This window comes from Centroberyx gerrardi, chromosome 10, assembly GCF_048128805.1.
Source record: "Centroberyx gerrardi isolate f3 chromosome 10, fCenGer3.hap1.cur.20231027, whole genome shotgun sequence".
In the NCBI taxonomy this organism is placed as follows: domain Eukaryota; kingdom Metazoa; phylum Chordata; class Actinopteri; order Beryciformes; family Berycidae; genus Centroberyx; species Centroberyx gerrardi.
Genome location: NC_136006.1, coordinates 14,288,655 through 14,316,160, shown reverse-complemented (window position 1 = coordinate 14,316,160; position 27,506 = coordinate 14,288,655). Strand labels below are relative to the sequence as shown.

Below are 27,506 nucleotides of genomic sequence, written 5' to 3'. Positions count from 1 at the left end.
ATCACTTTAACTGCAAATTGGCTCTTTACTGCTATATGAAAAGTTCCTCAGTGATTTTATTACAGATAAATCACAAGTGGTTCTTTATGGTAGTGTAATCGGCTCATGATTGCTTCTTTATGTATGACTCACAGTAATCTCCATAACTATTTTGACACTGACATATTGCTTAATGTTTTGGCTCTACGTTCTTATTTGAAATGACACAATGACTGAGAGTATGTAATTTCACATAAGAATAAAGTGCCTATTATATTATATTTTCAGCCATACTGAATGAACAGTCAAAGCACTATAGCCACATTTATATTCAATAAAATAGTAATATCTTCAAATGCTTTCGGAAATTATTAATGTGCAGTAGCTTAGAAATGTCTGCAAATGATAGGAAAATAAAATCTCTCTATATATATAATATAAAAAAGGTAATACAAAAGGTAAAATTACGAGCCTCTATCCTTGATTTATTATACATAGAAATTCCACATGGGGTAGGCTAATATGTTTGTAAGCGCATTATTAAGTAATTAGATCCATTTTTCAATATACTGACCATGTTTATTATTAAACACACTGATCATCTTTATTGCCTGTGTGAAATATTCCTCAACATATCACCCCTAGCATGGAGCCTTCATTCCCTGGTGGCCGAGTTAGGAACATGCGCAGAGGAAATGATGTGGTAATGGTCCTCTAATTATCGAACTGCGTCAAGCCGGCCAGAGATAGCAAGCATGAGACCGGACGTGTAGTGATATTGCCTTCAAAATAAAAGCATAACATTTTCACTTTTGAGAAAAAAGAATAGTAAGTATTGGGGTGTGCGCAATTACAAAAATCGTATCAAAATACTAATTGGGATCTTTAGATTACATGTGAAGATGAACTATAGCTGAAAATAGACACTAATAACATATTGTATTATGGTGCAATTTATCTCAATAAGAGTTTTGTTAGATTTTTTTGAAAATTATTTTTTATTGAATTTTCACAATAAAACAGCATCAATAGTCCTAGAGTCAACCAAAATACACTGAAATCCACACAGAGAAGACAGCAGTGAAGAAAGAAAGAAAACAAAATACCGTTTTATTTTGAAAGGTCTGACGGGAAGTCTCGTCTTTTATCGTCTCGCTTGACGCTGGTTAATTACAGTGAGTTGTTGCAAGGTAACTTCCTCCTCCAATCCAGGCTCTGCCGTCGTAGCGTAGCCGGAGCGCCAGTCGCAAAAAACCCTACTCTGTCTGTGCTAATAATGTGAAAGAAAGACAAAGTTACAGAAAATGCGGCTTTATTTTTCACCCCGGAATGTGAACATCGAGTGAATTTGTCACGTTGTATCGAGCGGGACGACGGGCAATAATGTTGGCTGTGCGTAGGCTGTGCTTTTTAGACTTACAAAAACAAATAGGGTATTGTCGGTGAATTCTCGGGAGATGGCAGAATAGTTCGACTTGCGCCAGTTACCGACCCCCCAGTAAAGCACTTTGAAAAGATAATACGCGAGGTAAGTTTGATCATTTCGTGTGTTAAAAAAATGGCATTCCTTTTAATGCTTTGCTTTCATGTGTGTAGCATAATCTTAGTCGACATAGAAGTTTGTTGTATTGCTTGAAAAGGTGCCATAACGTGCTTTCTCAATGGATTCAGTCTCCCCTTTGAGCTTTTCATGTAATTCTTGGTGTATTTGTTATTTCAGCCAAACCGTTTTTGATTTATCTTATTCAGCGTAGGTTGTATGCATAAACGTCTTCAACTTGTCTAAACCTTTAAACGAGATATCCATAAATAATTGGTGTACTTTTCCTAGACTGTACAGGCGTAGCCTTCAAGTAGTAGGCTATCATTTTAAAGTGTTTGAGTGCGACAGAGATGTATTCGCCTGTTTGTTGATATAGCCTATTTGATGAGCTCCAAGGCATGGGACTGGGAATGAGTGTCGGGTTTAACCACGGGCTTCTTTCCATGGGTGTATTTTCTAGTCGTAATCGAGGGTACAACATTGCAACTAGTTGTCACTTTGTTAGAGTTGTTTGTCATGCAAACTGTGTTGGGAGGGTCGTTCCTGCTTCATCGTGTGTCTCCATCATCCCACGCTGAGCAGTTTTAACATTACAATCGCCCCTGTAGCTCTGGAGGGGGGGAGGGCCAGCTGTAATTATTTAACGATATTGGTGAACGCCTGTATGGTTTATAATGTCCTGTGGTTTGAATTGGACAAAGTTGATGGGAGGCGAAATATTAAAACAGGCACCGAATGTCCCATTACTTGTATCCCAAATTATTTGTGGACTTGCTTCCCCCCACTGAGGGATGCTTACAGGCCTAACAGGAAATACGTCTAGAAATGTGATAAGATTGTAAGGGCAATCTAATGTAAAGCCAGTAGACCTGCTGATGAGAGGGTGCAAACTTCATTAGAAAGGTGGTAATGCTCGCTGAAAACACTCAGAGATAATTGCCCTGATTAAATGTGTGTGTGTGTGTGTGGAGGGGGTGTCTCACATTGTGCTTCCTCTGAATCAACTCAGACATTACTCGAAATCCTTACTTCTAGATACAGACTAGACATACAAATCAGGTTTCCCTTCACAAACATACTGTCTTAGTGTGGAGCATTTGTTTTCATTGTGCGTTGCAGTTTTTGCATCTTTGGCCTATGTGATCGAGCAGAACAGGACCAAGGATCTTTGAATGTTTGAAGCATTCAAGGTTATATGCACTCGAATGAGTCAATTGATGACTGTCTGACATGACTAATCAGGTTATAGTGTCTAGCTTGGGAGATTATGAATCAAGGTGGGCGAGCCTCACAGCTTCCTTGAAAATTGTTGGGGTTTTAAGGCTGATGAGCCCACTGTTGACTCTGTAACGTGTGAACGGTGGTAGGTGAATTTGCCCAAGGAAGTAACGAGACATTTGGGAATACACAACTGTTGGTAATGTCCATGATTTGTTTCCATTTATCTGGCATCGGTATTAGACGGAAAGAAACAGAAGATTTACCAATCCATGGAAAAAAAACAGAAGAGGCTGTGACAGGATCATTGGAGGTTTCACAGCTTGGCTATTTGCTGTAGTTAGTGTCAGTTTGTAAGTGCCAGTTTGCGGCGCTGTGTGTTCGTGTGGTTGGCTGGTGATCTGGAGAGTGTCTCAGTAGCCCCATAGCTGATTCTGTTGCCAGTCGCTGAGGTCAGGCCACCTTTTGTGGGCGCCTGGTGTGCTCAGTGGCTTGCGCCCTGGAGTCTGGCTGATAGTGGCCAGATAGGAGGACGTCAGTCAGTCTGGGCTGAGACGTGGTTCAACTCCAGAGGATCTCGGGGCTCCTGTTCTATTCAGCGGAGGTAAAGGGCACCGGCTTGACGGTGGCCGCTCAACCAGAACCTTCTGTGATTAGCCGTCTTATCCTTCTCCCCGTCTCTTGGTCCATAACAATGTCATTGTTTGGCTTTGGACCAGTGACTCTGTTTCAAAGAGCCTATCTGTGGTTACCTAGTCCTCAAAGAGTTAAGAGGCTATCAGTCCCTCTCATACCTAACAATGCATGCCCAACAATGGGACTGGGTTGGGGTGTCTTGGCCTGTTTAAAAAAATAAAAAGTTTTTTTCCCAGACACCAAAATTATTATTTTTCTATCATCATTTGTTGCTAAATGCATTTTTGGCATCAGGAGCCTTAATGATGTGTCTGATTATTATTATTATTTTTAAGACATTTATTTTGAATATGTTCATAAATCAGTAATATGTGGTAGCTTTATGGTATATTTATTCTTGTACAAGTTTGTATTACTGTAGAGCTGCAACGATTAATTGATTAATCGATTAGTTGTCAACTATTAAATTAATCGCCAACTATTTTGATAATCGATTAATCGGTTTGAGTAATTTTTTAAGAAAAATAAGTCAAAATTCTCTGATTCCAGCTTCTTAAATGTGAATACTTTCCGGTTTCTTTACTCCTCTATGACAGTAAACTGAATATCTTTGGGTTGTGGACAAAACAAGACATTTGAGGACGTCATCTTGGGCTTTGGGAAACACTGATCGACATTTTTCACCATTTTCAACAACTAATCGATTAATCGAGAAAATAATCGACAGATTAATTGACAATAGAAATAATCGTTAGTTGCAGCCCTATATTACTGTCAACAGCAAGTTGCTTTGAGCATGCCACATATTAACAAACACACTTGCTGAACTGTTGCAAATAGGCTTTTGATATGATGAATCTGAAGAGTGCTGACTCTCTCATCGGCCTCATCCAAGTCTTCATTTCCACATTATGTCTCCAATTCGTTTGCAGCAGATACTTTGACCTCTGCATCAGAACCCTTCTGTAGCTGCTCTTTCTGAGGGCCATAAAGTGTATAATTTGCGAGGCCCAAGCGTTTCAGAAAGCAGAGGCGAGAGGGGCAGAGAGAGAGAGAGAGAGAGAGGGGAAAAGGGAAAAATAGTCCTCCGACAGCAATCATTTCTCCGTGCACAGTAATTTGGCTGTCAGAAGCAGCTGGCAGTATGGGTTGGAACAATGTGAGAGCGGAGGGAGAGGGAAGCGCTAGCTCCGAAAGCCCTGCGGGAGGGTGGTGGTGGGGGGGTGTATGTGTGTGTGTGGAGGAGGAGAGGGGGTGGGGGGGTGGAATCAGGTTACACACTCTGTCATTAACAAGAGAACTGCAGCCATGCTTTCAGACTGAGACAGAGATAGACAACTTCAAGTCTGAGCAGGAGTCTGAGGCTCAGCGCTCTACCATGTAGGTGGCTCTCAAGGGGGGAGGGAGGTAAGAAGAGGGAGGAGATATGTGTGCCACTGTGTATGACACTGTATGAATGTGTGTGTGCGTGTGTGTGGGGGCGGGAGGTAGGGAGAGAAAGGGGGCAGGACTTGGCTCAGAGTCTAGCGATAGAGTAGCAATCTCTTCAAGGATCCATCAGCTGCGAGGCTGGAGCTCCTGGCTGTCTATCTATCTCTGTGTGTGTGTGTGTGTGTGTGTGTGCGTGCGTGCGTGCAAGTGTACATGCTGACATGCCAGAAAGTTTGGTTCTCCGTTTGGACTAGCAGCGGACCTGGCATCAGATGAGGCGGCAGGCTGCAGAGGAACGCAGCATGTGGGTTGAATTTGCTTCTGCTCATTGCTTGTGTCCAGCTTTTTAGAATGGGGCCCTCTGTCTGCAGTGTTATTTTTAGTCAAAAAATCCTTGAGCCTTTTAATAATCATAAGCCTTATGTAGCCCAAACATATCACGATGAGAGGAGCCGTCTGGGACTGGCAGGCACTGCAGTCTCAGCAGGAGACGGGAAGTTAGAGGGAAAAGGAGAGCGAGAGAGAGACTGCTTGTTTATCTGCCAGACTTTCGTCCCGTTCCACTGTCTGCTGTTGGGGGGACCCTTGGTTTGCTCGCTCGCCTCTTCCTCTGGTGGCTCTCCACAGCGTTATTGATTTCTGTGTGTTCAAATGTGGGTGAACGCAAGTGGAGACAGAGCGAGGGGAGACGAGACACTGCTGTCTGCACAGACGCACACACACATAGATCTGCAGTGCTCCTGGCTCCTCTCCTCTCTCCACACTAACCCCAGACTGCACTGGAGACAGTCTGCAATACACATTTTATGAGCCCTTCACTCGCTTCAGTGCTCTTGTCTTATCGCTCAGCTGTTAGGGGGGGAAAGTTATGGCTTTGTTTCAGTTGCAGCCTCTCTCTGCTCTCATTCCCAGTCTCGGGCTTGGGCTCTCATTTTGGCGTGGGCACTTTGTCTACAAATTGAACAATGGTCTATGTTTTATCTCTTGGGTCGTGGGGTCGTAAATTGGATTAGTTATATTAAGATGGTGGTGCTTCTGAGTCACATTGATGGCCAATGTTTGAGATAATCCAGGCTATTACCCCACGTTTCAGCCAAATCGGGTATATTACATAATTAGGTTCAGTCGTTTTGACATGCAAGGACCCTTTATGTCTTAATTCTCATTTCAGACGATATCATTACAATTGGTCGGAAACTATTTACTACTGGTCCTGTTCTTTAGAAGTCTTTCCTCTCAGGAAGGCCAGGAAACTCCCGGCCATAAAGACTCCATTGGCAGCAGGACGTAATGGCCCAGGTCAGCAGTGCTAAGGGCCAGAGTGGCATATACACATTAATTGTTTGTTGCAAGCTGTTTGCTGAGTGCTTCTCAACACTGTGGTGGATGGTTTGGTTGACCTTTGCGGGTCACATGGAGAGAGCGATCATGTTCACCCTCTTGACTCCTAGCTCACTTTCTGCCAGACAGGGCACAGAATCAATCAGGTCTGAATATTCACTTAGCTGTGAGCGGTTTCATACCTAGTTCTCCAACAGCAAATTACAGTTTCTCTGGCTTTGAGACCAATCTGTCTGCCTGATTAATTGTCTTCTGAGGGGGGGAAATGTGTTAAAAGGGTCCACTGTGACACAAATCAAGGTGTCCTTTTGAGAATGGTGTCGTTCCAATGTAGTGAACTTTGTGAGATGGTCATCTGGAGGGAGACTGTTTGTGCATTCCTCTGTTGGCAAACATAGCTGAAGGCCATAAAGGCCGTGTTTGAATTGGCTGTTTCAAGTATTTTGATGGTTGTCGACAATGAATGTCTAAGTGCCATGGTGACCGCTGGGTACAGTTTACAACACCCATCAACTTACTGTCTTCACAATGCTGTAAAACCTTCAGCTAGTCCAGTTGCCCTCTGCTACGTTCTGTCACTGGAGAGTCTCGCAAGACTTGAGACTGGTATCACAAGGCCATACTCACACCTACTTATCAGAACCCCTAAAACTCTATTCTTGTGTGGGAATTTCAGCTTGTTTGAAATGAAATGATGTTTTGTCTGTCTTTTGTCACGATGATGTACAATTTGAACAACAGTTGTCAGTGTTGTCTGTAGACTCTCCCAGACCCCCAGGGTTTGTGTCTGTTTCAGTTGTCTTCCGTCTTTGTCACACAGCATTGCCCAGGGGTGGTGTGTCTTATCTGAAAGAAAATCAAACTTTGTGCGACTTAGTGGAATCTGATTAGAAACACAAAGTCAGCTCAAGAATGCATGTCTATTTTGTGAGGGCGACCTGGCAGCAGTCCATAGTATACCAGAGTGGTGTTGGTGCAGAGGTGGAAGGTAGGGTGGGACCACAGCACAAAGAAAAGGCATCTATTGTCTCTGATCACATTTGATCTAATACTTTGTGTGTGCGGTGACTACACATGGAATGACCCTGGGTCGCACTGTAACCAAGGAGCGAAAACCTGCTGCGCTGTCACCTACTACAATGAGTGTGTGTGAGTGAGAATTGAACATGGGCAGGGGGGCATTTGCATTTGATTACATTCCTCACATTGTGAAAGGGGGCGGCTGCTGAGTGAAGGCCCTGGGAGATGGAGCTTGGCTGGACCTGATGGGGCATTGCAGATTCCACAAGCTCTACTAGGGGGGGCACAAGAGTGTTGGGATGGGGTGGGGGGTTCGCTCCATTTCTGTAATCTCCCATTTGATGGGGCCCTTGGCCAGGGAGGAGGTTTTTCCATAGGTTAATGAGTATTTTCTTCCAGTGAGCAGAGTCGGTGTGATTGTGTCAGCGCTCCCAGCTGTTAGCTAGCTGTCTAGAGTGCTTTAATTAATTAACATAGAAGAGTCGTTCTCAGGCCTGGATTCTTTCAACTCTTAAGCATCACTGAGCACCCCCTCTTCACACATTTCTCCTAAGTTTTTTTGCACCAGTGTATTTTGTATGATGACACATTCACAGAATGTTATGTCCCTAAATAGCATTTGCAATTGATGCGTAAATGTACATGTTAAATGCTGGGAGAAGAACATCAAAAACAAAGATTAATCATAGAAATAATTAAACAGCCAGAAATGAGTGGAGAGAAATGTTGCCCTTGCACTTGATGCAAAGCGCTTGCACATTGGGAGGAAAACCCTTGATACTCAAATGTTATTTAAATCCAACATCAATGTTTGAATCTGCAACTGCAACCTACTTTTTAATGTTGTATTTGTTGAAATGTTACATTCTCCTGAACACTTATGAGTTGTTGTTATGAGTTGTTGCATCAAGTGGACCGTGTGTTCCCTCATAACCTACTTAAAAGTTTAGGTTGTTGTTTCCTATTCTCTTAGTTTTAGTCATCCCAAGTGTCGTATTTGACTGTAGGCAGAGAATGCTTTTTAGACTGAGGTGAACGTGTTGATCTGCTGAGCTGTAGTGCGAATATGAGTGTGGGCTGCTGCAAAGAGGACAACTTTCGCCCTCAGGTCTGTATTACACCCACATCCACCTAGGAGCGAACCATCTGTGTGTCCCTGATGGCATGCTGGCACTTTGGCTGTCTGGGTCTGGGTCGGGGACAGGGACATGAATGCCAGGATTGACAAGAACGCCGCATTGCCCCAGTCTCTGCCCGTTTCTTCCCCTGCCCCCCTGCAGTTCGCCGCAGTTTCCTCGGTGCCCGGGCTATTTGTGCCATGGTAACTGTGCCAGCCTGCCAGCTCAGACACAGATTCCACCTCTCGTCTCCCTCCTTGCCAGCATGATGACTCAGCAGCTCCTACAGGGCTTCCAGCCTCCTCCCTCCCCAACCTCAGTGATACACAATGCTCATCAGACAAAATAGTGTTTTGTCACTCTCTCCTCCTTCATGACCTGAATACAAAACGGACCAAAATAATAGAACGGCCATCTAGCCTAAAACAGCCGACGCTATTGAAAGCTATTTCTACAGTCGGTTTAAGAACGGCACCTCAGAAATGACAACTGGTAATCAAATATTAGATTTCAAATGACATTTGAAGATGTTTATCGGTGTTGTAGGTGGAAATGTTAATGAACTCTTCACATGCTCTCGTGTTATCGTATCAGTGTCTAAATAGTGTCTCTCTTTGGGTGCAAATGTAGCAATCACAGTGTTTGAGTGGCGTGTTTAATCATTCCCATCTAATCACGTTAAGCACTGCTCAACTTCTTAGAGAAGTGCTTATCAAGATAGCCCTCTGGAGTGGGATCACTGGAAAGAGTCTGGGGAGGAAACATGGCGTCATAAAGTGGGAGCGTTGATCTAGGATCACTTTCAAGCCCCTCTAGCCTCTCACACACTCGGCGGCGGTCAACCCTGCGATACTTGCGCAGGGCCAGGTCTATTTCTGCTCTTTCTCTTGAGTCTTTCACGCTTTGACCATGCCCCCTCCCAGGTCACTGCTTATGCATCAAAGAGGAGGATATGTATTTCATCTCCAATCTTCATACCTCCCTTGGCTGACAATACTACCATAATATTAAATAATGACTCAAGATACTCAAGAAAATGGCAACGAACATGACCTGCCTGACCTTCCAGGGATCGAAGGAGGGGGGTTGGTGGTGATGGTAATGGAGCAGTGTAATGTCTGGAAGAGAGAAGTATAGTCAGCAGCATTGTAGTGGAGGGTAAAGCAAACTCAATTTCCTTACTGTTTTATATAAGAAATAACATTTGCCCACCCAAGCAAATATAAGTCTTTGATCTAAAGTTTATAGTCTGCATTATAGTAAGAACTGTTAGACTTCTAGGACACCAATACTTAGAATAAATATATTGTTTGTTTTATATTGGTGGTTGTTTGCCTTGTGGTGATGATCACTGTCTGGAGTTCGTAGTTTACTACTACAGCACTACATCACTTGATATAGCAAGAAGAAATAAGAGGGAAGATGGGGGTTGAGGCAGATAGAGGGGGAAAATGAGAGCACACCCTTGGCAGGATGTCAGCTCTGTGAACGCACACTGCAGAACACTGCCAGAGAATTCAATACGCAGGGATAGAGGGCTGCAGCGCACGCACACACACACACACACACACACACACATACACACACAGCGCCAAAAAGTTGTCTGCTCAGATCGCAATCGGTTCTGCAGATGCTAGCCTTGCCTGTCTCCCTCCCAAGAATCCCATCAGAGGTTTCCTATATCAGGACGAGTCGCGGCTGTGTATCTGCCAAGCAGAGCTGTTTGGCCCACACCAGTCAGCCCTGCCTCTTGCATAGTTAGATTCTTCTGAGTAGTTTCTATTTACTGTTCTAATGCAAAAAGTATGAACATTAATGCATATATACAGTGCATTTTATAGATATACACTACCAGTCAAAAGTTTGGACAGACCTGATTGAATGGACTATGTTTTTCATTATCTTAAAGCCATTTTGATCTAAAGGCTTATGCTTAAATGCTTGAAATGTGTTTCTTAGACAAATATAAATACTGAAGTTGATGAATATGTATGAATTTCTTTCCAAAGACTTTGCCTTTCCATTAAGGCAAATGGTGGCTACTTTAAAGAATCTGAAATATAAGATAGTTTTGATTTGTTTAACACTTTTTTGTCACTGCATAATTCCATTTGTTACTTCATAGTTTTGATGTCTTTACTATTATTCTAAAAAGTGGAAAATTGGAGACTAGGAAACTCAAAGACGACAGACAGACGCAAAATACGCAAAATCTATGGACTGGTCTTCAGTGCTTATGCTAACTTGTAGTGAAGGTGTGTGAGTGGGAGATGGGAACTGAGACAGAAATAATTTGAATGCCTCGTCGAGGGTCTTGATAAATGTCAGTGATAAATGTAAACAAAAATGCACCAGTCCATTTACCTACAGTGATTGAGGCCATTAAGTGGAGTCTCCTGACATGCTCTACTTAGTTAATTGAGGTAAGTTATTGATCTGTCAGCAGGGAGCGATTCAGGATATTATGTGCCTTGTTGTCCTCCTACATGATTGATGGACAAATCTAGGGCATATGAGTCAATACCAAGACCATATGCCATTTTAGCAAGAATTACCACTTTTAAGCTCTTTTACTGAACCCCTGACCATGCTAAGCTCCAGACTGTTCCCTCGTTGTCTTACTCTGCTACCCATCTCTTTGTCCTTTTTCCTTCTGCCCTCTGGCTGCACCCTGGCGTGGCCTGACAGCCCCAACAGTGCAGTGCCCTCCTTCCCACTGTCCCCCCCCCCCGGGCACTGACACTGGACACCCCCATGTCCCACTACCCTCCTTCTATCTTACCTCGCTGTGGCAGCCCACTTGTCTCCCATATCCTCCCGCACTGGCCTCATTCTCTCCCCTTCCCTGCCCCGCTGTCCTCTGGTTGCCCCCTGGCTATACCTCCCCTGCCCCTTTGGTGCTCCCCATGTCCTCCTGCCCCCTCCCTGCCCCCACGGGTGCTCCCCATCTCCCCCTCTTCCCTGGGCCAAAGGCAGCAGACAGAGCTCCTGATTATCTCTGTGTGGCAGCCTCTGTTTTGTGCTCTGATTAAAGGAGCAGCATGTGGTCTGTGTGTGAGCGGCCCGTACAGACGCCGCCGTTGGGCTAATGCTAACATTACGTGCTTAATCATTTATGTCTGGGAGACGGGCACAAAGGCTCGGAGAAAAAAAAAACACACTGGGGTATTTATCAGTGGCACAGACGCGCCCGGGCGCACACACACAAGCTGCCAAGATAACGGCCCCAGTGCTTAGTATGGCGTAAACGGGGCACGCTGGAGGCTACGATGTCTCCACGAAACTCACATATCATCTTTATAAAATGGGTGTTTTGGAAGGATTTGTTTTTATTAAGAGTACGCATTGTGAGTTTAACTGGTGGTCTGTTCAAATCAATCACGGTGGAAAACAAACATAAACGCACAGTTTATGTGGACGTGCCTGCAGATGCATTAAATATTGAAGGATTAGACGGTCTCCAGGTCTCTCAACGATAGTATTTGGGCACCCACATTCATCCACCCCGCTGTGCTCCTCTCCTCTTTCTCCTCCTCCTCCTCCTCTCACGTCTGTCTGCTCTGCTCCCCTCACTGCCAAGCAGCCTGTCCCTCTTTCTCTAACACACACACACACACACACACAGCGAGGCAGCCAATAGGAGAGCACCAGTCTCCCCATTGCTTGCCACTCAATGCCTTGTTGCCAGGACAACAGGAAGGCATGAGACCCACTTTACTTGAGCATTTTAAACTTGGTGTTGACTCTTTTTCTGAAAACAAGGAAAGGTCTCTCTCTGTAAAATTGCTCTCTCTAATGCTCTTAGATCGACAGTAAATCCTGTCTATGTCCGTCTGTCTCTCTCGCTTTTCCCGTACTGCATCTCTCTGTCTCTGTGTCCTCTCTCACTGCATGGTGTCCCGAAGAATGATCTACAAATATAGCAAAGGTATTCTCCTGTATCCATGTAGAAATCGCTATCCTATACTTCGTACGCAATTGTCGACACTTTTTCGCCAGGGGGTGTAGAGACAATTTTTCGTGCTCACCATGTAAACTGTCCATATTCGTGGGAATGGTTTCATTGCAGTGCTAACGTCGGCGCCGTTTCTTTTTCCTCTAGGTCTACAGTGACAGACGGGGACATGTTTCTTTTGGTCTTCATCGTCCTGGTCCTTCCCTATTCTAGCATGGAAGGTAAGCTACTCCTCCTCCTCCTAGCATCTCCTCACAGGCCCTTTTTACACTAGCCAGAAATACAGCGTTCACATACAGGCTTCGAGGAGGGCTCTAGCTGAAGGGAGGAGAGTTTTCTGCTAGCGTTAACAGGCAGGATCTGGTTTGAGTTCAGGTCTGGACGAGGAGTTAGCCACTGCAGAGCCGCCAGCTCAGCTACTGAAAAATAACAAGATTACAGTAGGTCACACACTGTCACTAAGGGGTCCCAAGTACATGACTGAAAATGCGTGTAGTGGGTGTCAATCTGCATCAGTGGTATGCTCTGCGTCTCTCTTTCTCTCTCTCTCTCTCTGTCATTGACATACACCCAATCTCTCTTTTTTTTTCTCTCACCCTCTCTCCTCAGTCTGTCTCCCTCTCATCTGCTGTCTCTCACAGTGTTTTTCGAACAACTGCAGTGGCACGCACATTCAGAATGCGGCGAGAAGTGGAGGTTTCGCACTTTACTGGGCTGGCTAGCCACACTTTAACCCCCCCCTGTGCTTACAATTCACATATGCTATTGTCATCCTTACAAGGGGGATACGCACTGAACAAGTATTGTCACTAAAACTTGAATAAGTTTGAGGAAATATTTTCTTATTTCATTCCATATGATTGGTCATGGTTGAGATCAAAGTCTTTCATTGCTTGATTCAGTCTTTTTTAAAACGATGAATGTAATTGTGTTTCTTGTGTAGATGAGGGCAGCGTGAGGAACTATGAGTGTGTATGTGACGGATCATCTTGCAGCAGCGGGGAGCGATGTTTTGGTCAGCAGTGCTTCACCTCCGTCTCCATACTGAACGGGACATCGGTCCAGCAGAAAGGCTGCATTGTGGGTAATGGAGGAGGGCCCATAAGCTGTGGTGGCCCACCAACTCCCGAGCTGGTGGTAGAGTGCTGCCATGGCGAATTATGTAACATGAACGTCTCTGTGGAGCTACCAGTGAGAGGTGAGCTGTTTGTCCTATTTGCGTCATAATGTTGTGTTGCTGCCTGATAATCCTGCAGCCAGGCTTTTCATTGGCAATGTCTTTTCATTTCGAATTCCACAAAAAATCCTTACCTGAAGTACATCATTTTTGAAGTTGTAAAATACAGTGAGTTACGTGGGGAGTGAGGAGTGAGTTACGTGGTGCACATTTGGTCAAATTATGTTTTCATTTTATGCTATGAGTCATTTTATGAGTAGGTGTTAGTTTTCAAATGGTGAATATCTCATTTTCAATCAAAACTCATAAATTTACACCAACCTTAGTGGCCTCTTGGACTGGCCAACAAAGATGTATTTTCATCTCGTGTGCTTTCCCATCTGAGTGAATGCCATTTAATTTAATGGGATGGTAATGGTATTGCTTTAATGGATTTCCCCATATCTCTGATTTCTTTCATCAGATTTAGAAGTGTCTTCTGGCAGACCAGTCCTGAGAGACCAGGAGTGTGCGTGTGAGGGCGGTTTGTGTGAGGACGGCAATCGCTGTACGGGCCAGCAATGTTTCTCCTCCCTGAAAATGATTGACGGGGTGGCGGTCCAACAGAAGGGCTGCCTGAGGGATGACGAGGAGGGCAGAGCCACCTGTGCCACGCCGCCCTCACCAGCCCATGTTGTCAAGTGCTGCCAGGGCCATCTGTGTAACATGAACGTCACTGTGCAAGCTGCAGGGAAAGGTGAGTTATCTAGAACACAGTTCTCTTGGCTGCCATTTCACATAGGCCTTATTGATGACACTTAAATTCATGCAAGAACTCAGCTTTTGATCTGACATCTCGTAACAATTTCATTCAAGCTTCACTTTGTGACAAAACTCTACCTTTATCTTGTTTTGCTGAAAAGGAAAGTGCATGTTTATAGTGATAAGGATACAGGAATGGCTTTATCATTATTTTCTCAAGGCCTGCCTGCTCAACCAGCTGTGTCTTCATCCTGTTTCCTTTGCAGAGGAGGATGTGAAGCCCCTGGTCAAGGAGGAGCATGAGTGTGTGTGCGAGGGAAGCTCGTGTGTGACCGGGGAACGCTGTATGGGCCACCAGTGTTTCTCGTCTTTGACGGTGAATGGTGGCTCCCTGGTGTACCAGAAAGGCTGCTTTAAGGTCTATGAGCAGAGCAGGATGACCTGCAAGACGCCACCCTCCAGAGACCAGATTGTGGAGTGCTGCCATGGACACCTGTGTAACATGAACAGCACTGTGGAGCTGCCTGTCCAAGGTACTACACTACCCAGAATGCATCACACATATAGTCTGTCTTTATTTGAAAACTCTGCTTTCTGTTCTGCAAGCCTGCTTACACAAAGCGGCAGGTGTGCCATTGACAAGGTGATGCTCACAAGCTACATCTGTTGATTTCAGCACTCATGCCTCTCTCTCCTATTAGCCTCATCATCAAACCCAATCCACACAAAGCACTGCCTGGATTTCCTCTATTCCAATTAGGAATGCCCATGTGGGTTAGTTCTGCCCGTGTTTGAGTCAAGGGGACGCACATTCCATCCTCTTCACTATTCTCTGCTGAGGGGGCCAAGCCCTCGGCCGTGAAATTGTCTGCCGCGGCTGTTCTGGACGGCTTCTGTTGGCCTGTGTTACAGGTCTGCGCGGTAACACTCCTGGCACCTCACGAAACAGAAATGGAGGAGACAGCGGGAGACGAGAGGGAGGTTTTGAATATTGTTTAGTCATGGTCCACTTCCCCTCTGTCCTCTCGGAGGCTGTCAGGCCTGGCTGACGAGAGACCGGAGGGTGAAACCTCCTGGGAATGAAGAAGGAGAGGCAGGCGTGGATACACAGAGCTGTTGTCGCCCTCTTTGACTCTTTTTCACCTCTACTTTCCCCTCTCCACCAGTGGACAAACAAAGAAATGATCTGCCTCAGAGAACCTTTATTTATTTTTTTCTTATTATATTTTATAACTGAAATAGTTGACCAGAAGCAAATAGTATTTGCAAATAATTTCTAATGTTTGTGTTCACCTACTTCGAATACCAGATGGGTGCAGTTTACCGAATCATAACAATTCAGTCAGATAATTTATTAATTCTAGAGAATAAGCAAAATTTACTTTCAAATAGTCTAAATCTTCTGGCACTCATTCTATTGTCCCATGTTGCAAACCTTACCCATCCAATCCCGGTGAAAGAAGAATTACCATATGACCCAGATCTGCTTTGGATATGAAGGCATCCAGCTAAATGCACCCCCTCCTAGCTATGTGTTTGGTTCAAGTCTATTTAGCTCCTAAAATGTGTTGCTAGTTCTGTGCATTAGGGAGAAAGAGTTCAGTATGTGAGGGGAGAAAAGGGGATCATTGTCTGTGCTGGAGGCAGAGCAGTGCAGTCTTTCCCCCTGGAATGTTTGGAAAGTGTGTGTGGTGGTCAGTTCCTCGGGCTGGGGCTCTGCTGCCTGGATGAGCTCCACTGCTCCTCAGCCTGGCGTGTGTGTGTGTGTGCGCTTGCTCGTGCGCATGTGTGTCCTGTGTGTACCTCCGCCCTTCGTTGGTTTCTTCAGAAGGTCCGCAGAGTGCTGCAAACCTGTGATCCGTGCATGGCTGTACGGCTGGGCGCTGGCCTCAGCATGTGTGGTCCAGTCAAAGCAGCAGCTACAGGGAGGCAGAGTTTCCCCCTGCGTACCTAATTATCATCACCTCTTCCGGAATGATGGCTGTCTAAACCCATGATTCTGGCGGAGGCTGCGGTCGACCTCAGGCAACTGTACTCACTGACTCACCTGACTTGTCTGACCTGGCCTGGGACACGCGGCATGAGACAACACATTTAATCCACTGCTGCACAGAATGTACTGTAAATAGTGTGAAAAAAAAATACTTTGTTGAATCAAGTTTTATTTTGATGTGCTGGTGGTCTCACCTGATTTCCAAAATAGACAGCATGATTGATAAAGGTATGAAGACTTTACTCAAGACTTGGTCCAATTTTCTCTCCCCTCACAGCGGGTCAGCTGCCCAGCTACAGCGTGACCACTCTGGCTATCGTCATTGTGGCGCCTGTCATCGTCCTCATCGTCCTGTCTGCGATCGCAATCCTGGTCTTTAGACGCATCCACCACAACCAAATGGAGAGACTAACGGCACGAGACGCTGAATATGGAACCATCGACGGCCTCATAGCCTCCAATGTCGGGGAGAGCACTCTGGCGGTGAGTAGGGGTTTCCCATGTATGGGTTTCCTTCAGCACAGTGTTTGAGAATGTTATGAAAGGCAGATAGACTATACTGTAATGAGGAGTAAAATTGGGTTTTTCTTCCATTACATTTTTTAAGTACTTTTCATTTCCTTGTGCCATTGTACTGTCAGTTTTCGAGTGGTTAAGGTCATGCTGAAGCATTGAGCAGTAAGAAGGAGTGCACTTATTGATGTGTTTTGCCCATGAGACGATGATAGAGACATGACATTTGGTATAATAGACATTGGTTACCTCCTCTTACTCAAGAATTATTATCACAATCAACCACATGGTGGTGCTGTAATTAAAGGTTTTAGTAAGAGGCCATAATGTCCACACCATAAGTCTGATTGACCCCAAACTTGGTACACACTTGCAGCTGGTCTTGCTCTACAGCTTTCCAAATAGGACCATTAAAGTTTGCCATGTTTACCATTTAGAAATTTGAAAAACACTCTCTATAACATCGTTAGAAAACACATTTTTAACATCATCATTTTTAACATTTTTACCATCAAACTCAGAATCATCTATGGACCAAATTCTTCAAAATTTGTACACAGCTGTTATTAACCAATAAATTTGCTAGCAAGGGTGGCCTATCACAAAAAGGGTCATAACTTGGTATATATGTTAAGTGAAGCTATGAGAAACATGTTTACTTGTCAATATTGCAATCACTCCGTAGGGGGCACCAAAAATGCAAAACATTGATAATTCTGAATCTGGTGGACCGAATCACATGCAATTTGGTATATGTGCTCCATGTCCTTTTTACGTTTTTACAGAAGACACTCTGTCAGTCAGTCGGTTGGCCCCAAAAATTTGAGCATCACTTTGAGTTTGGCTCGGTTGGTGAAGCATAGGTTTGAGACGTTGGGGGTTCTAATCCCGAGTGGGTCAATTTAGTGCCGAACTGGTCGCAGCTTTTCACAAATTACATGCTTGTTGTAGTCATACAGTGAAGTTTGGTTGGTTACTCAGTGTGGGTGTGGCCTATCCTAAAATGGTTTATGACTCAAGCAGGGCTCGATGGTAATTGTCTTAAAAGTTGGTGCATATGTTCCGGAGGCAGCAATAAGCACACACATCAAAGCATTTTTAAATCAGGCAATAGGGGGCATCAGAAATGCTAAAATTGATATCTCCAAATCTGGTGGACTAATTGTTATGAAATTGATTCATATATTTTAGGGCCATGTTTAAGCCTTTTATATGTTTGTTATATTCAGTGTGGCCGAGGCCTATCACCGTAAGGAATTTAACTCGAGGAGTGTGCAAACTATCACTATGAAACTTTGTGGAAGACCTTAATCTGGTGCATGTTTGGCAAACTTTATTCAAATTCAACAACGCATTGCAGAGTTGCTGCATATAGATGAATATCTATATGCAGATATTCCTGTCTTCCATGCATACCCCTGATGGCCCTAAATCTTAAATATTGCCTTTCGGACTGAATCCCACAATTGCCACTTGCAGCTATTTTTTTGTTTGTTTTGTTTTTGTTATATATTAAGTTTCCCGCCCCCCCCAAATATTTGCTGTTGTTGGAGTAAAAAAAACAAAAAACCTGTCTTGCAAAACTTGCCTTTCTTTAATTCTGAAACATACAGTGTGTGATGATATGTGTTGATGGCACATTATCTTGAATCGGTCATTGTTCAAATGTGTTGAGGAATGTCCTTTGCTGTTTATCCCTTCTTCACCCAACCATGAATTGCAAGTTTTGTGCAGAGTGGTTTATGTTTTGAGGCCCACTAAACTGATCCAGAGTTTAGGTGGAGTCCTGTGGTTAGCATTTAGTCTGAATGACAACCAAGCACATTCATTGGCTCACACACTATGTAATCAACTTCAACACAAACGGCATACAAAACAATCTATTTTGTGATCCTGTAAACTCATGAAAAAGTAGCCTATACATTTTGTAAACACTGTTGGAAACATTGATTTCACCTCTCTACTTAAAACCGTTGTCGTAGAGCATGTGAATCTCTGTGTCTTATTGAATCCTCGAGCGAGGCTACAAAGAATCTTGACTTATGCTGAGAGGATGTGTCAAGCTCATAATGTAATCAATATGTCTATCTAAACCCTTGCAAACCTAAACATCCAAAATCCCAGACAATCCCATTCATCTGTAATTATGAAACTGAAACATAACATGCCCAACTGTTTATTTTAAAGTGTGACCATTCATGTGTGTGTATGTATGTGTGTGCTGATATTGGATCCGTGTCAAGCCATTTTCAAAGCCCATCAGAGCACTTGGCAATGGAAAGCCCAAATATGGAGCCACAGAATGTTTGTTTCAGCATAATTAAAAAGTGCTTGGCAGCACCATGAGAAAGGTTATTAGAAACAGTGGTGTGGCTGCAAAAAGCAGATTGGACTGAAACATGTGCTTGTCCCTTTGTAGCCTGGGGTCCAGAAGTCGGGTCTGATTATAATTATATTCTAATGTTTTGATTGCATTCTGCTGCTTAACAGCCTGGCCCAGATGTACCCGCCTAAAAAAAAAAAAAAAAAAAAAAAAAAATCCTCCTGTACCAAACAGGAGGATTTAAACTCTCTGCAGAATAACTCATCATTCATTTTATGGCCTCTGTCTTGCACTCCTGTGTTGTCATTCCAAAGTGTCTCTCAGGCAGCTGTTGTATTATGCATCTGTTTATTTGAGGCATCACTCTTTTCTGTTGTTTTCAATCCTCATCTTCCCCTCCCAGTTGGTAGTTTGTTTTTGTCAGCAGCGGCAGACTGGCTAACTGACTGACAGGGTTGCTGTGCACTGCCCCCTTGTGTCAGCCATGGGATGCTGCAGTGTCCAATAGAGGAGATAAAAATAAAAGGCTTAGCAGCATTGCGCCTGTTTGGAGTCTGGCACTTGGATTAGATAAAATCTCCAGCCCCCACACCAATCACCAAGGAGGGGGTGGCACTGCTGTTGTTTACTCAGCAGGGGGCACTCTGCTGCTCCAGCACGCACGCACGCACACACACACACACACACACACACACCCTGGCATTCTGAACACCTCGCACAGCTTGCCCCCCTCCATCCCTTGTGGGTGCCACATCAAAGGCGGCCTGCTTGCATTAGCCTCCATCTGAGTCCCAGATGCTCCTTATTTCATCATCTATAGGCTCTAGCACAGGATTCCTTTGGGAAGGCCTTCATTCAGATGCCTCTCAAACCCACACAAATATACATGCCCTTTGACTCTTTCCCTCTGGTTTTATCTTCCCCAGGATCTGCTGGATCATTCCTGCACTTCAGGAAGTGGATCTGGGCTGCCATTCCTTGTTCAGAGAACTGTTGCTCGACAAATCACGCTCAATGAGTGTGTGGGTAAGTGTCCAGTAAAGATCTGTTTTCACTTGTGCGGTAGAAGTACTCGGTCCGCAAGTAATGTCCATTTGGAATAAATATTTGGGTTGCAAAACAGGCCAGCGCTGTGGGGATATTCTGAAAAACAGCCAGAAGGCAAGTGCAACTGTCCCAGCAAGCAAGTCCCCATAGGCAAAATTGCACAAATCTGATTTATGAGGTCTAGTCCAGTATCTTAAGTGTCAGTGAAAATATTACCAGCAGCAAAGATGTTTTCATATGAACAAATATTTTGCTGTAGTCTGTCATTGGGTTGTAGTTATCAGTGTGAAAGGTTAATCCAGTTGAGTAAAAAAGAGTGAAGAAACTTTAGTTTATGATCAACACTCTTCTGCACCACTCGTATTGAATGTTGTTACTTCCAAACTGTCAAAGAAAATCCAAACACATTTTCATTTTTGTTGAAAATTTGAGTAACTAAATGCTCTGTGCTGAAATTTAGACCACTAACTGATGTTTTTGCAGTATGAAATCTGACCTATTGATACTAACCTATGTGTAAGTTCTGCTAGTATCTGCTGTGTAGTCATTTCTGCTGTGTTTCTGCCTGCCAGGTAAGGGCCGTTATGGTGAGGTGTGGAGGGGTCAGTGGCAGGGAGAGAGTGTTGCTGTGAAGATTTTCTCCTCCAGAGATGAGAAATCCTGGTTCCGAGAGACTGAGATCTACAACACAGTGCTGCTGAGACACGAGAACATCCTGGGTATGTAGCATGTTTCACATCAGGCTCTGTAATAGGAATACATGCTGCAGGACACTATGAATATCATAGCTGTTTTTATGTTCTCCCGCCATGGTACATTGTGTATGGGACAATATGTCGTCATGGTGCTGTCTGTCTGTCTGTCTGTCTGTCTGAACAAATTCTTGTGAACACAGTAACTCAAGAACAACACATGATAAAAACTTCATACTTGGACCAAAGTTTCCCCCTATAGAGTAGACGACCTGATTAGATTTTGGAGCATCTTGCTGCTCCTTAATGCTTTAAGATAAAGAGTTCATATTAATACCACCCATGTATTATGTGAAAAAAAGTATGTTGACACAGAAATACTTGCAAATTAATTAGCTTCTTTAATTACATGATTAGCATAACTGCTTATGTTTAATAGCTCAAGAACCAAACATGATAGAAACCTAATACTTGCACCACATGTTCCCCCTATAGAGTAGATGATCTGATTAAATGTTGGAGCACCTTGCTGCATAAATTTGCTTATTAATGAGAGAAGGATGATTTTCTTAAAACTGCCAAACTTCTTAATGCTATAATATACAGAATTCATATTAATACTGCTTTTGTGTTATGTGAAGACAAGAATGTTGACATAGAAATATTTACTAATTAATGCATTCATTATCTTAATTAATGACTGCTTTAGCATAGCATGGTTATGTTTAACTGATTATGGCAGGACATTAGGCAGCTCAAGTGCCTCTTGTTTTTTTTTGGGGTAATTTGATCATCTACTGTTTAAAAGTCTATCAACCTCACGTAGCTGGTTCTTCTTTGTCTTTGCTGGTCGTTGTTTTATTATACAATAATGCCCAAGCCTGTCCCATTGATTTTGAGCTATTGTGCATGTATTGATGTAAACTTTTTATTTATTACATTTATATATTTTTTTCTCAACCCAGGCTTCATAGCTTCAGACATGACTTCCAGGAACTCCAGCACTCAGCTGTGGCTGATCACTCACTTCCATGAGATGGGCTCCCTGTATGACTACCTTCAGCTCAGCACCCTAGATGCTTCCAGCTGCCTCCGTATGGCGCTCTCCATTGCAAGTGGCTTGGCACACCTCCACGTGGAGATCTTCGGCACTCAGGGCAAACCAGCCATTGCCCACCGAGACCTCAAGAGCAAAAATATACTGGTTAACAAGAATGGACAGTGCTGCATCGCTGACCTGGGTGAGAATACTGATGGATCAGTGTGATACTGATGGTACTTGTATTAGTGCACATTTCCTAACTCTTAGTATTATAATGGTTGTAAAAGTTCAGCATCATCTTCCGCCTTCAGGATTTGGATAGGATGTACTTGAGATACATTTGCTCTACTCTCTCCACTGCTCTAGCCCCGTCTCTCTCATCAATCCATTTAGCCACATTTGTTTTTCATTTACAGGGAGAACAGCTTCTGCTACAGGTGCCACCCAGCCCCTAACCAAAAATACATTAGGGAGCACTCAGATCATTTGATCTAATACAGCAATGTTCCATGTGCTCAAGCTAAAATACAAACTAATTCAGGTAGCAGCTCTAACCTGGCTACAGGCTAAAATGTTTATTGGCTGATCTGTTCATTTCTGCTCTGGCCTGACGTATTCTGATGTCCTGAAAAACAAAGTGATGGTTGTTTTTGTCCCAAGAGAGTTGTGCTTAAGAAGGAGTACATCCTGTGTGGAGAAACAGGGTTGTTTTCGACAAACAAGCAACATTTACATAAATCGGGTGGTGGTGTAGGCCTGCTCTGTTTTCCTCACCTCAGAAGTTGATGAAAGCCCAATGTGTAATTTAACAACCCGTGTTAAATTAATTCACATCATACATGATCGAGACGCGAAACTGAAAGTGTCCCTGTGTTTTCACGCCAGGTCTGGCTGTCATGCATTTCCAAGACACCAACGAGTTAGACGTGGGGAACAACCCTAAAGTGGGCACAAAGCGCTACATGGCCCCAGAGGTGCTAGACGACTCCATCCAAATGGACTGCTTCGAGTCCTACAAGAGAGTGGACATCTGGGCGCTGGGCCTGGTGCTGTGGGAGATCGCCAGGAGGACCGTCAGCAATGGTCAGTGCATGTTTCACTCGACATATTCCCATTTTACTCAAGATATTCCTGTCTTCCAAGTATCCCTTATTTGTTCCCATCAATTGGGGTATCTGCCAGGCTTGTATATGTATATTGTTTTCAGCAATTATACACTTAATCACATTGTCTGTAAGCAGCATATTCCCTGTCTTTGAGAGATTTGGGCAGTGCTATTACTAGTATTGTGTTTTTTTTATTTATTTGCAGAAACACACAGTTGAATTCATTTTGGATATCACATTTTTGTCAGTGGTCAGAAAAATCACTGGAGGCAGCAGATTAATAGGAAGAGAAAGCCCTGTGAACATATTATAGCATTATTAGACCTAGTCAAGGTTTTGAAATTCAGTGTCCCCCCCCCCCTAACTACTGGAAGAATAAATCCATGACATAGTGTCTTAGCTGTCTTAGCTGTCTAAGTAAAAGCCTCTCCGCCATTGATAAAATGATTTGACCTTGAATGACAGATCCACATCCACCATCTGTGGTCTGTGGGAAAGCCAGTGGCATCTTATCTGAAATGGATCCTCTCACAGTTAAATGGTTTTATCGCTGTTTATAATAGGAACTGGGCTTTCAACAACACTTACAATATTGGTTTATGCCGGACACAGAAACCTCACATCCATTTTTTTTTTCCATTTCGCTCCACAATTGCATCAGTGAGTCATAACACAAATTTCTTGTCATTATTCATAAACTGTATTTTATGGATTGTGATTTTGATGGCTGATTCTTGCATCCTCTGCTCTACATTTAGGCATCGTGGAAGACTACAAGCCACCTTTCCATGACGTGGTCCCTAGTGATCCCAGTTTTGAGGATATGAAGAAGGTTGTGTGTGTGGACCAGCAGAGGCCCAACATCCCAAACAGATGGTTCTCAGACCCAGTGAGTAATCTTTAAATGGCATAAATTAGTGGATTTCTCTACTTCAAATGTGCATTCTTGTATCCCTAAAGCTGCTTTAATCATGACTCTTTAGTGGTAAATGTGTAAAGTGAAGTGAAGACAACATTGCTTCTGGTATTCAGAAATATAGACCTTTAATGATAATGAGTATCCTCATGTTGACACACTTCTAATGGCATTTTTTTCCCCTCATTCATTTCCAGACTTTAACTTCCATGGCTAAACTTATGAAGGAGTGCTGGTACCAGAATCCATCGGCCAGATTAACGGCATTACGCATCAAAAAGACTCTGACAAAGATCGACAACTCTCTGGACAAAATCAAAACAGACATTTGAGCCTTGCCTGTGGAGGTGGGGCAGACATACTAAAGGCCTTTCAAGATGTCCAGAGAGTGGACCATCTAGAGAAATCTCAGAAGATAAGAGACTGGATGGGCTCAGTGCCCTTATAGTGGCACATTGTATTTATTTTAAAACACTTGGCGGGACAAATTTTGGCATCCAAAGATGGCTTACAGGGCATTTCTAAGACTGCCAAAGGTCTTGGATATTAGGACACTATCTATTCATCTTAAGACATAGGAGCTGAGCTGCTGGCAATGTTCTTCAAGGAAGAAACTGTTACCTGGGCATTTGATTAGGCTTGCTTTTGTTTAGAACTGCAGATTTCGTTTGACACATTTTTAGTTTGAAAAATGGCTGAACGTATTTCATTTAGCAATTTAACTTTATCTCTTTCATTGCACTGGTAGTCCTCGCATTCTTCATTTGCATTGTGGTGGATGCGTTTGGGAAATAATTCAACTTGCCAATTCAACCTGCCAATTTAGTCTATATACTCCATTTCTTAAACCGTGATCAGAGCAAGGAAACAGAGTGTTATGTTTTACTTTGACTGCATCTCATGCACCACCGACTGTTTACAATGCTGCCGGAACAAGTTCCTTGGGATTTCATCAATCCTGTAACATTATTTAGTTGTACAGCTACAGTTATAGGCGCTTTTCTTTTCCTGAGATGTTGTCCAACTAAACGTACCCTGTTGCAAAACTTTTGTATATCACCATGCATTTTACATTGCATTATGTACCTGTTCTGTTTTGTTTCTTCAGCTTTACAGAGACAAATGCTAAAAGAACAAATAAAATATTTGCTAGATGATGCTGAACTCTATTCCTCCAGGGGCAGAAAGTAAGCCTGTAAAGCTATACTGTCTTAACGCGTGCATTGTTGTCTTAATGCGTGCATTGTCAAGTAATTGAAGTCAAACTTCAGCCTTTTTTATTTCTTTAATATTTTATATCAATTAGTGATTTCTATTAATTAAATAGAAAAAATGTAATATGTTATCTGTCTCATTTGTCTTGATGCTATATCCAATGGAATATTTTTTTTTTTATCATGGGTTACTTTGAATATATTTATTTTCACTTCTCATTTTGACACATTATACTCAATGGGATTAGACAATATTATTACAGTTGTGACTAATGGTGAATGTAATTGTTCACGGCAAACAATACCTTGTGACAATGCAGTTTTGAATTCAGCAGCACTTAAATTCATTTGTACAGTCTGTCTTAGTCTTATGAGATGCTCCGCCTGTATACAGAGGGACCAAGTCATTCACCTCCCTAACTGAAGTGGCTTGGGCTATTGCCGCCTTATTGCTGACTTAACAACTAAAACCCAAATTCCCCCTAGCAGAAAGGCATTTTTTTTTTGGTGTTTACACTGAACAAATGTCACTCAGTAAAGTCTATGACGCATACTGATCCATTTCCATACTGTACACAGCACGATCTCTGCAGCAAGTAACGCAACAAATGAATTTGTATTCATCTGGAAATGTCAGCGGCCTGGCTCTGCCCTATCAGCTGTAAACTGAAACTGCCTGAACAGCAGAGTTCTTGGCAGATGTCAAACAGAAACTGTTGTAGCTTGGTTCATGACACTTCCTGGACTGATTAATATGCTACAGCTGACCTGGGCCAGATGATAAAAACACAACGATGGATGTCTGCTGTCTGACTGAGCTGAGACACCCCACTTTCATGCATCAACAGCTGTCAGACTTTATACTGAGTGTCTTCATATTCAGTGTCATTCTATCCATCCTCCACCCACAGTGCACGGATTTGACTCCACCAATTTTAAACTCCCTTCTTGTTTCCTCGTGGTTGTGTACAAGTTTAACTGAGTTTTGAAGAACTGGTGAGCTGTTTTTCCCTTCTAAAAAGAGTTCTCCGCAATCAATAAATTATATGAAGACGATAAATAAGGGCAAGAGCCCAACAGTTATATCAGTGCATTATGTTATTGGCTGATACTGGCCTTTTGATTCTGTGTCAGCATCTACTGCGCTGATTAAAATGCTTGATATACTGCATTCACTTATGGTAACTTCACATTAACATTAGACATAAGAAAAAGAACATTGACATATGAATATACAAAACGCAATGCGTTCAAATGTGTTTTTGAACTCTGTTTCTAAAGAGGGCTGTGATGATTTATATCCAATAATCATTTTTACTGGTTAAATAGCTGTCAGTATAAGCCTTTCTCACATTTGCTAATTGAAAAGCGTATGTGATGGATACTTTCCAAGGACACTTTGTTTTTCATTTATCACCAAAATAATTGTAATAATTGACAAACATGCTAGATATTATAAAGTTTTCTCACCAATTACCAATGTTGGTACTGTGCCCTAAAATCCTGCATTGATTAGGCCTCAATGAGGATTGTTACTGCACCACAGCTATGGACAGCTGAAAGGTTTGGTGTATGCAACATGTTTTTGTTTTGCCTCTGGAGAAGGAGAAAGTGGCTCAAATAAGAGAGGAGCTATGTGTGGAATTTTCAGAACGTATAACAGCCAAGCTCCATGGATTCAGCAGTCAGTTCAGTACACCAACACCTTCACTGTGCTTCTCTTTCACTCGACCTCATTCTGTTTCTCTTTTAATTTCCCATTCCTTGTCCCTCCAATTGCTTCTAAAGCAGTGCCGTTTTTTGCAGAATAGGTAGCCGGCCTTGGCTGTGCTTTGCAGTGAATACAATAGGTTATGTTTTGCACTGCTGTTTTTGTGCATATAGTCCTTGGGATTAAGGCTAATTCATTTGATCTGCCTGGTCAAGTTGGCAACTTTTGTTGCTATGGAAATTTAGCAGGAGAAACGAAGCTTGGCCACCCAATGACCTGCTATAAAGGATTCGTTTTTACATGCAGGTGGGCTGAGCTGAGACTCTGCAGAGAGTTGAGACTGTGTTGCAGACAGCATGTTCATTCGGTATTCCTTCAGTATTCACTCTCTGAGAGTGCTTGCTGCTGGCTCGGTCGGGCTGTATACTGCCAGTAGCATCTCCTTTAGCCTATTTTCATCAACTTTTTGGCTGACCTGGCTGCTTCTCACATTCAAGAAGAGGAACTGCAATGACTTTTCTCCCATACATCAGAGGTGTAACACAAGTGCAAGACACTGTCCCTTGGAAAACCATGTTAGGCTATATCACTACACCATCCATTGGCCTACTAATGGCCTATCCATGTAATCACAGAAGAGTCAGTGCACCTATAGCATTCCTCCCCAAAAATCACTAAAATATTCATATCCTATTATAGGGACTGATGGTGTGTTTGTGGTAGCCTACTCAATGGTGAGTTCTTGTACTTTTTAATCTCCTAGGGTATGGCTATAACATTCCTATAAAAT

The 27,506-nt window shown here is 43.2% G+C and overlaps 1 protein-coding gene across 1 annotated transcript; it reads left to right on the top strand.

Moving 5' to 3' along the window:
• Positions 1-1,210: 1,210 nt before the first annotated feature.
• LOC139923018 (activin receptor type-1-like) lies at positions 1,211-25,129 on the top strand. Its single transcript, XM_071913693.2, has 12 exons — positions 1,211-1,507; positions 12,389-12,462; positions 13,185-13,439; positions 13,882-14,154; positions 14,426-14,692; positions 16,430-16,635; positions 19,915-20,014; positions 20,608-20,754; positions 21,693-21,968; positions 22,655-22,852; positions 23,634-23,764; positions 23,989-25,129. The coding sequence occupies exons 2-12, from the start codon at positions 12,411-12,413 to the stop codon at positions 24,121-24,123; spliced, it is 2,040 nt and encodes a 679-aa protein (XP_071769794.1). The 5' UTR covers positions 1,211-1,507; positions 12,389-12,410; the 3' UTR covers positions 24,124-25,129.
• The last annotated feature ends 2,377 nt before the right edge of the window (positions 25,130-27,506 follow it).

Coding starts and splice junctions, on each gene's coding strand:
- LOC139923018 (XM_071913693.2), top strand. CDS start 12,411: ATGTTTCTTTTGGTCTTCATCGTCCTGGTCCTTCCCTATTCTAGCATG. Junction 13,440..13,881: donor TGTGGAGCTACCAGTGAGAG/GTGAGCTGTTTG, acceptor TTCTTTCATCAG/ATTTAGAAGTGTCTTCTGGC. Junction 22,853..23,633: donor CAGGAGGACCGTCAGCAATG/GTCAGTGCATGT, acceptor CTCTACATTTAG/GCATCGTGGAAGACTACAAG.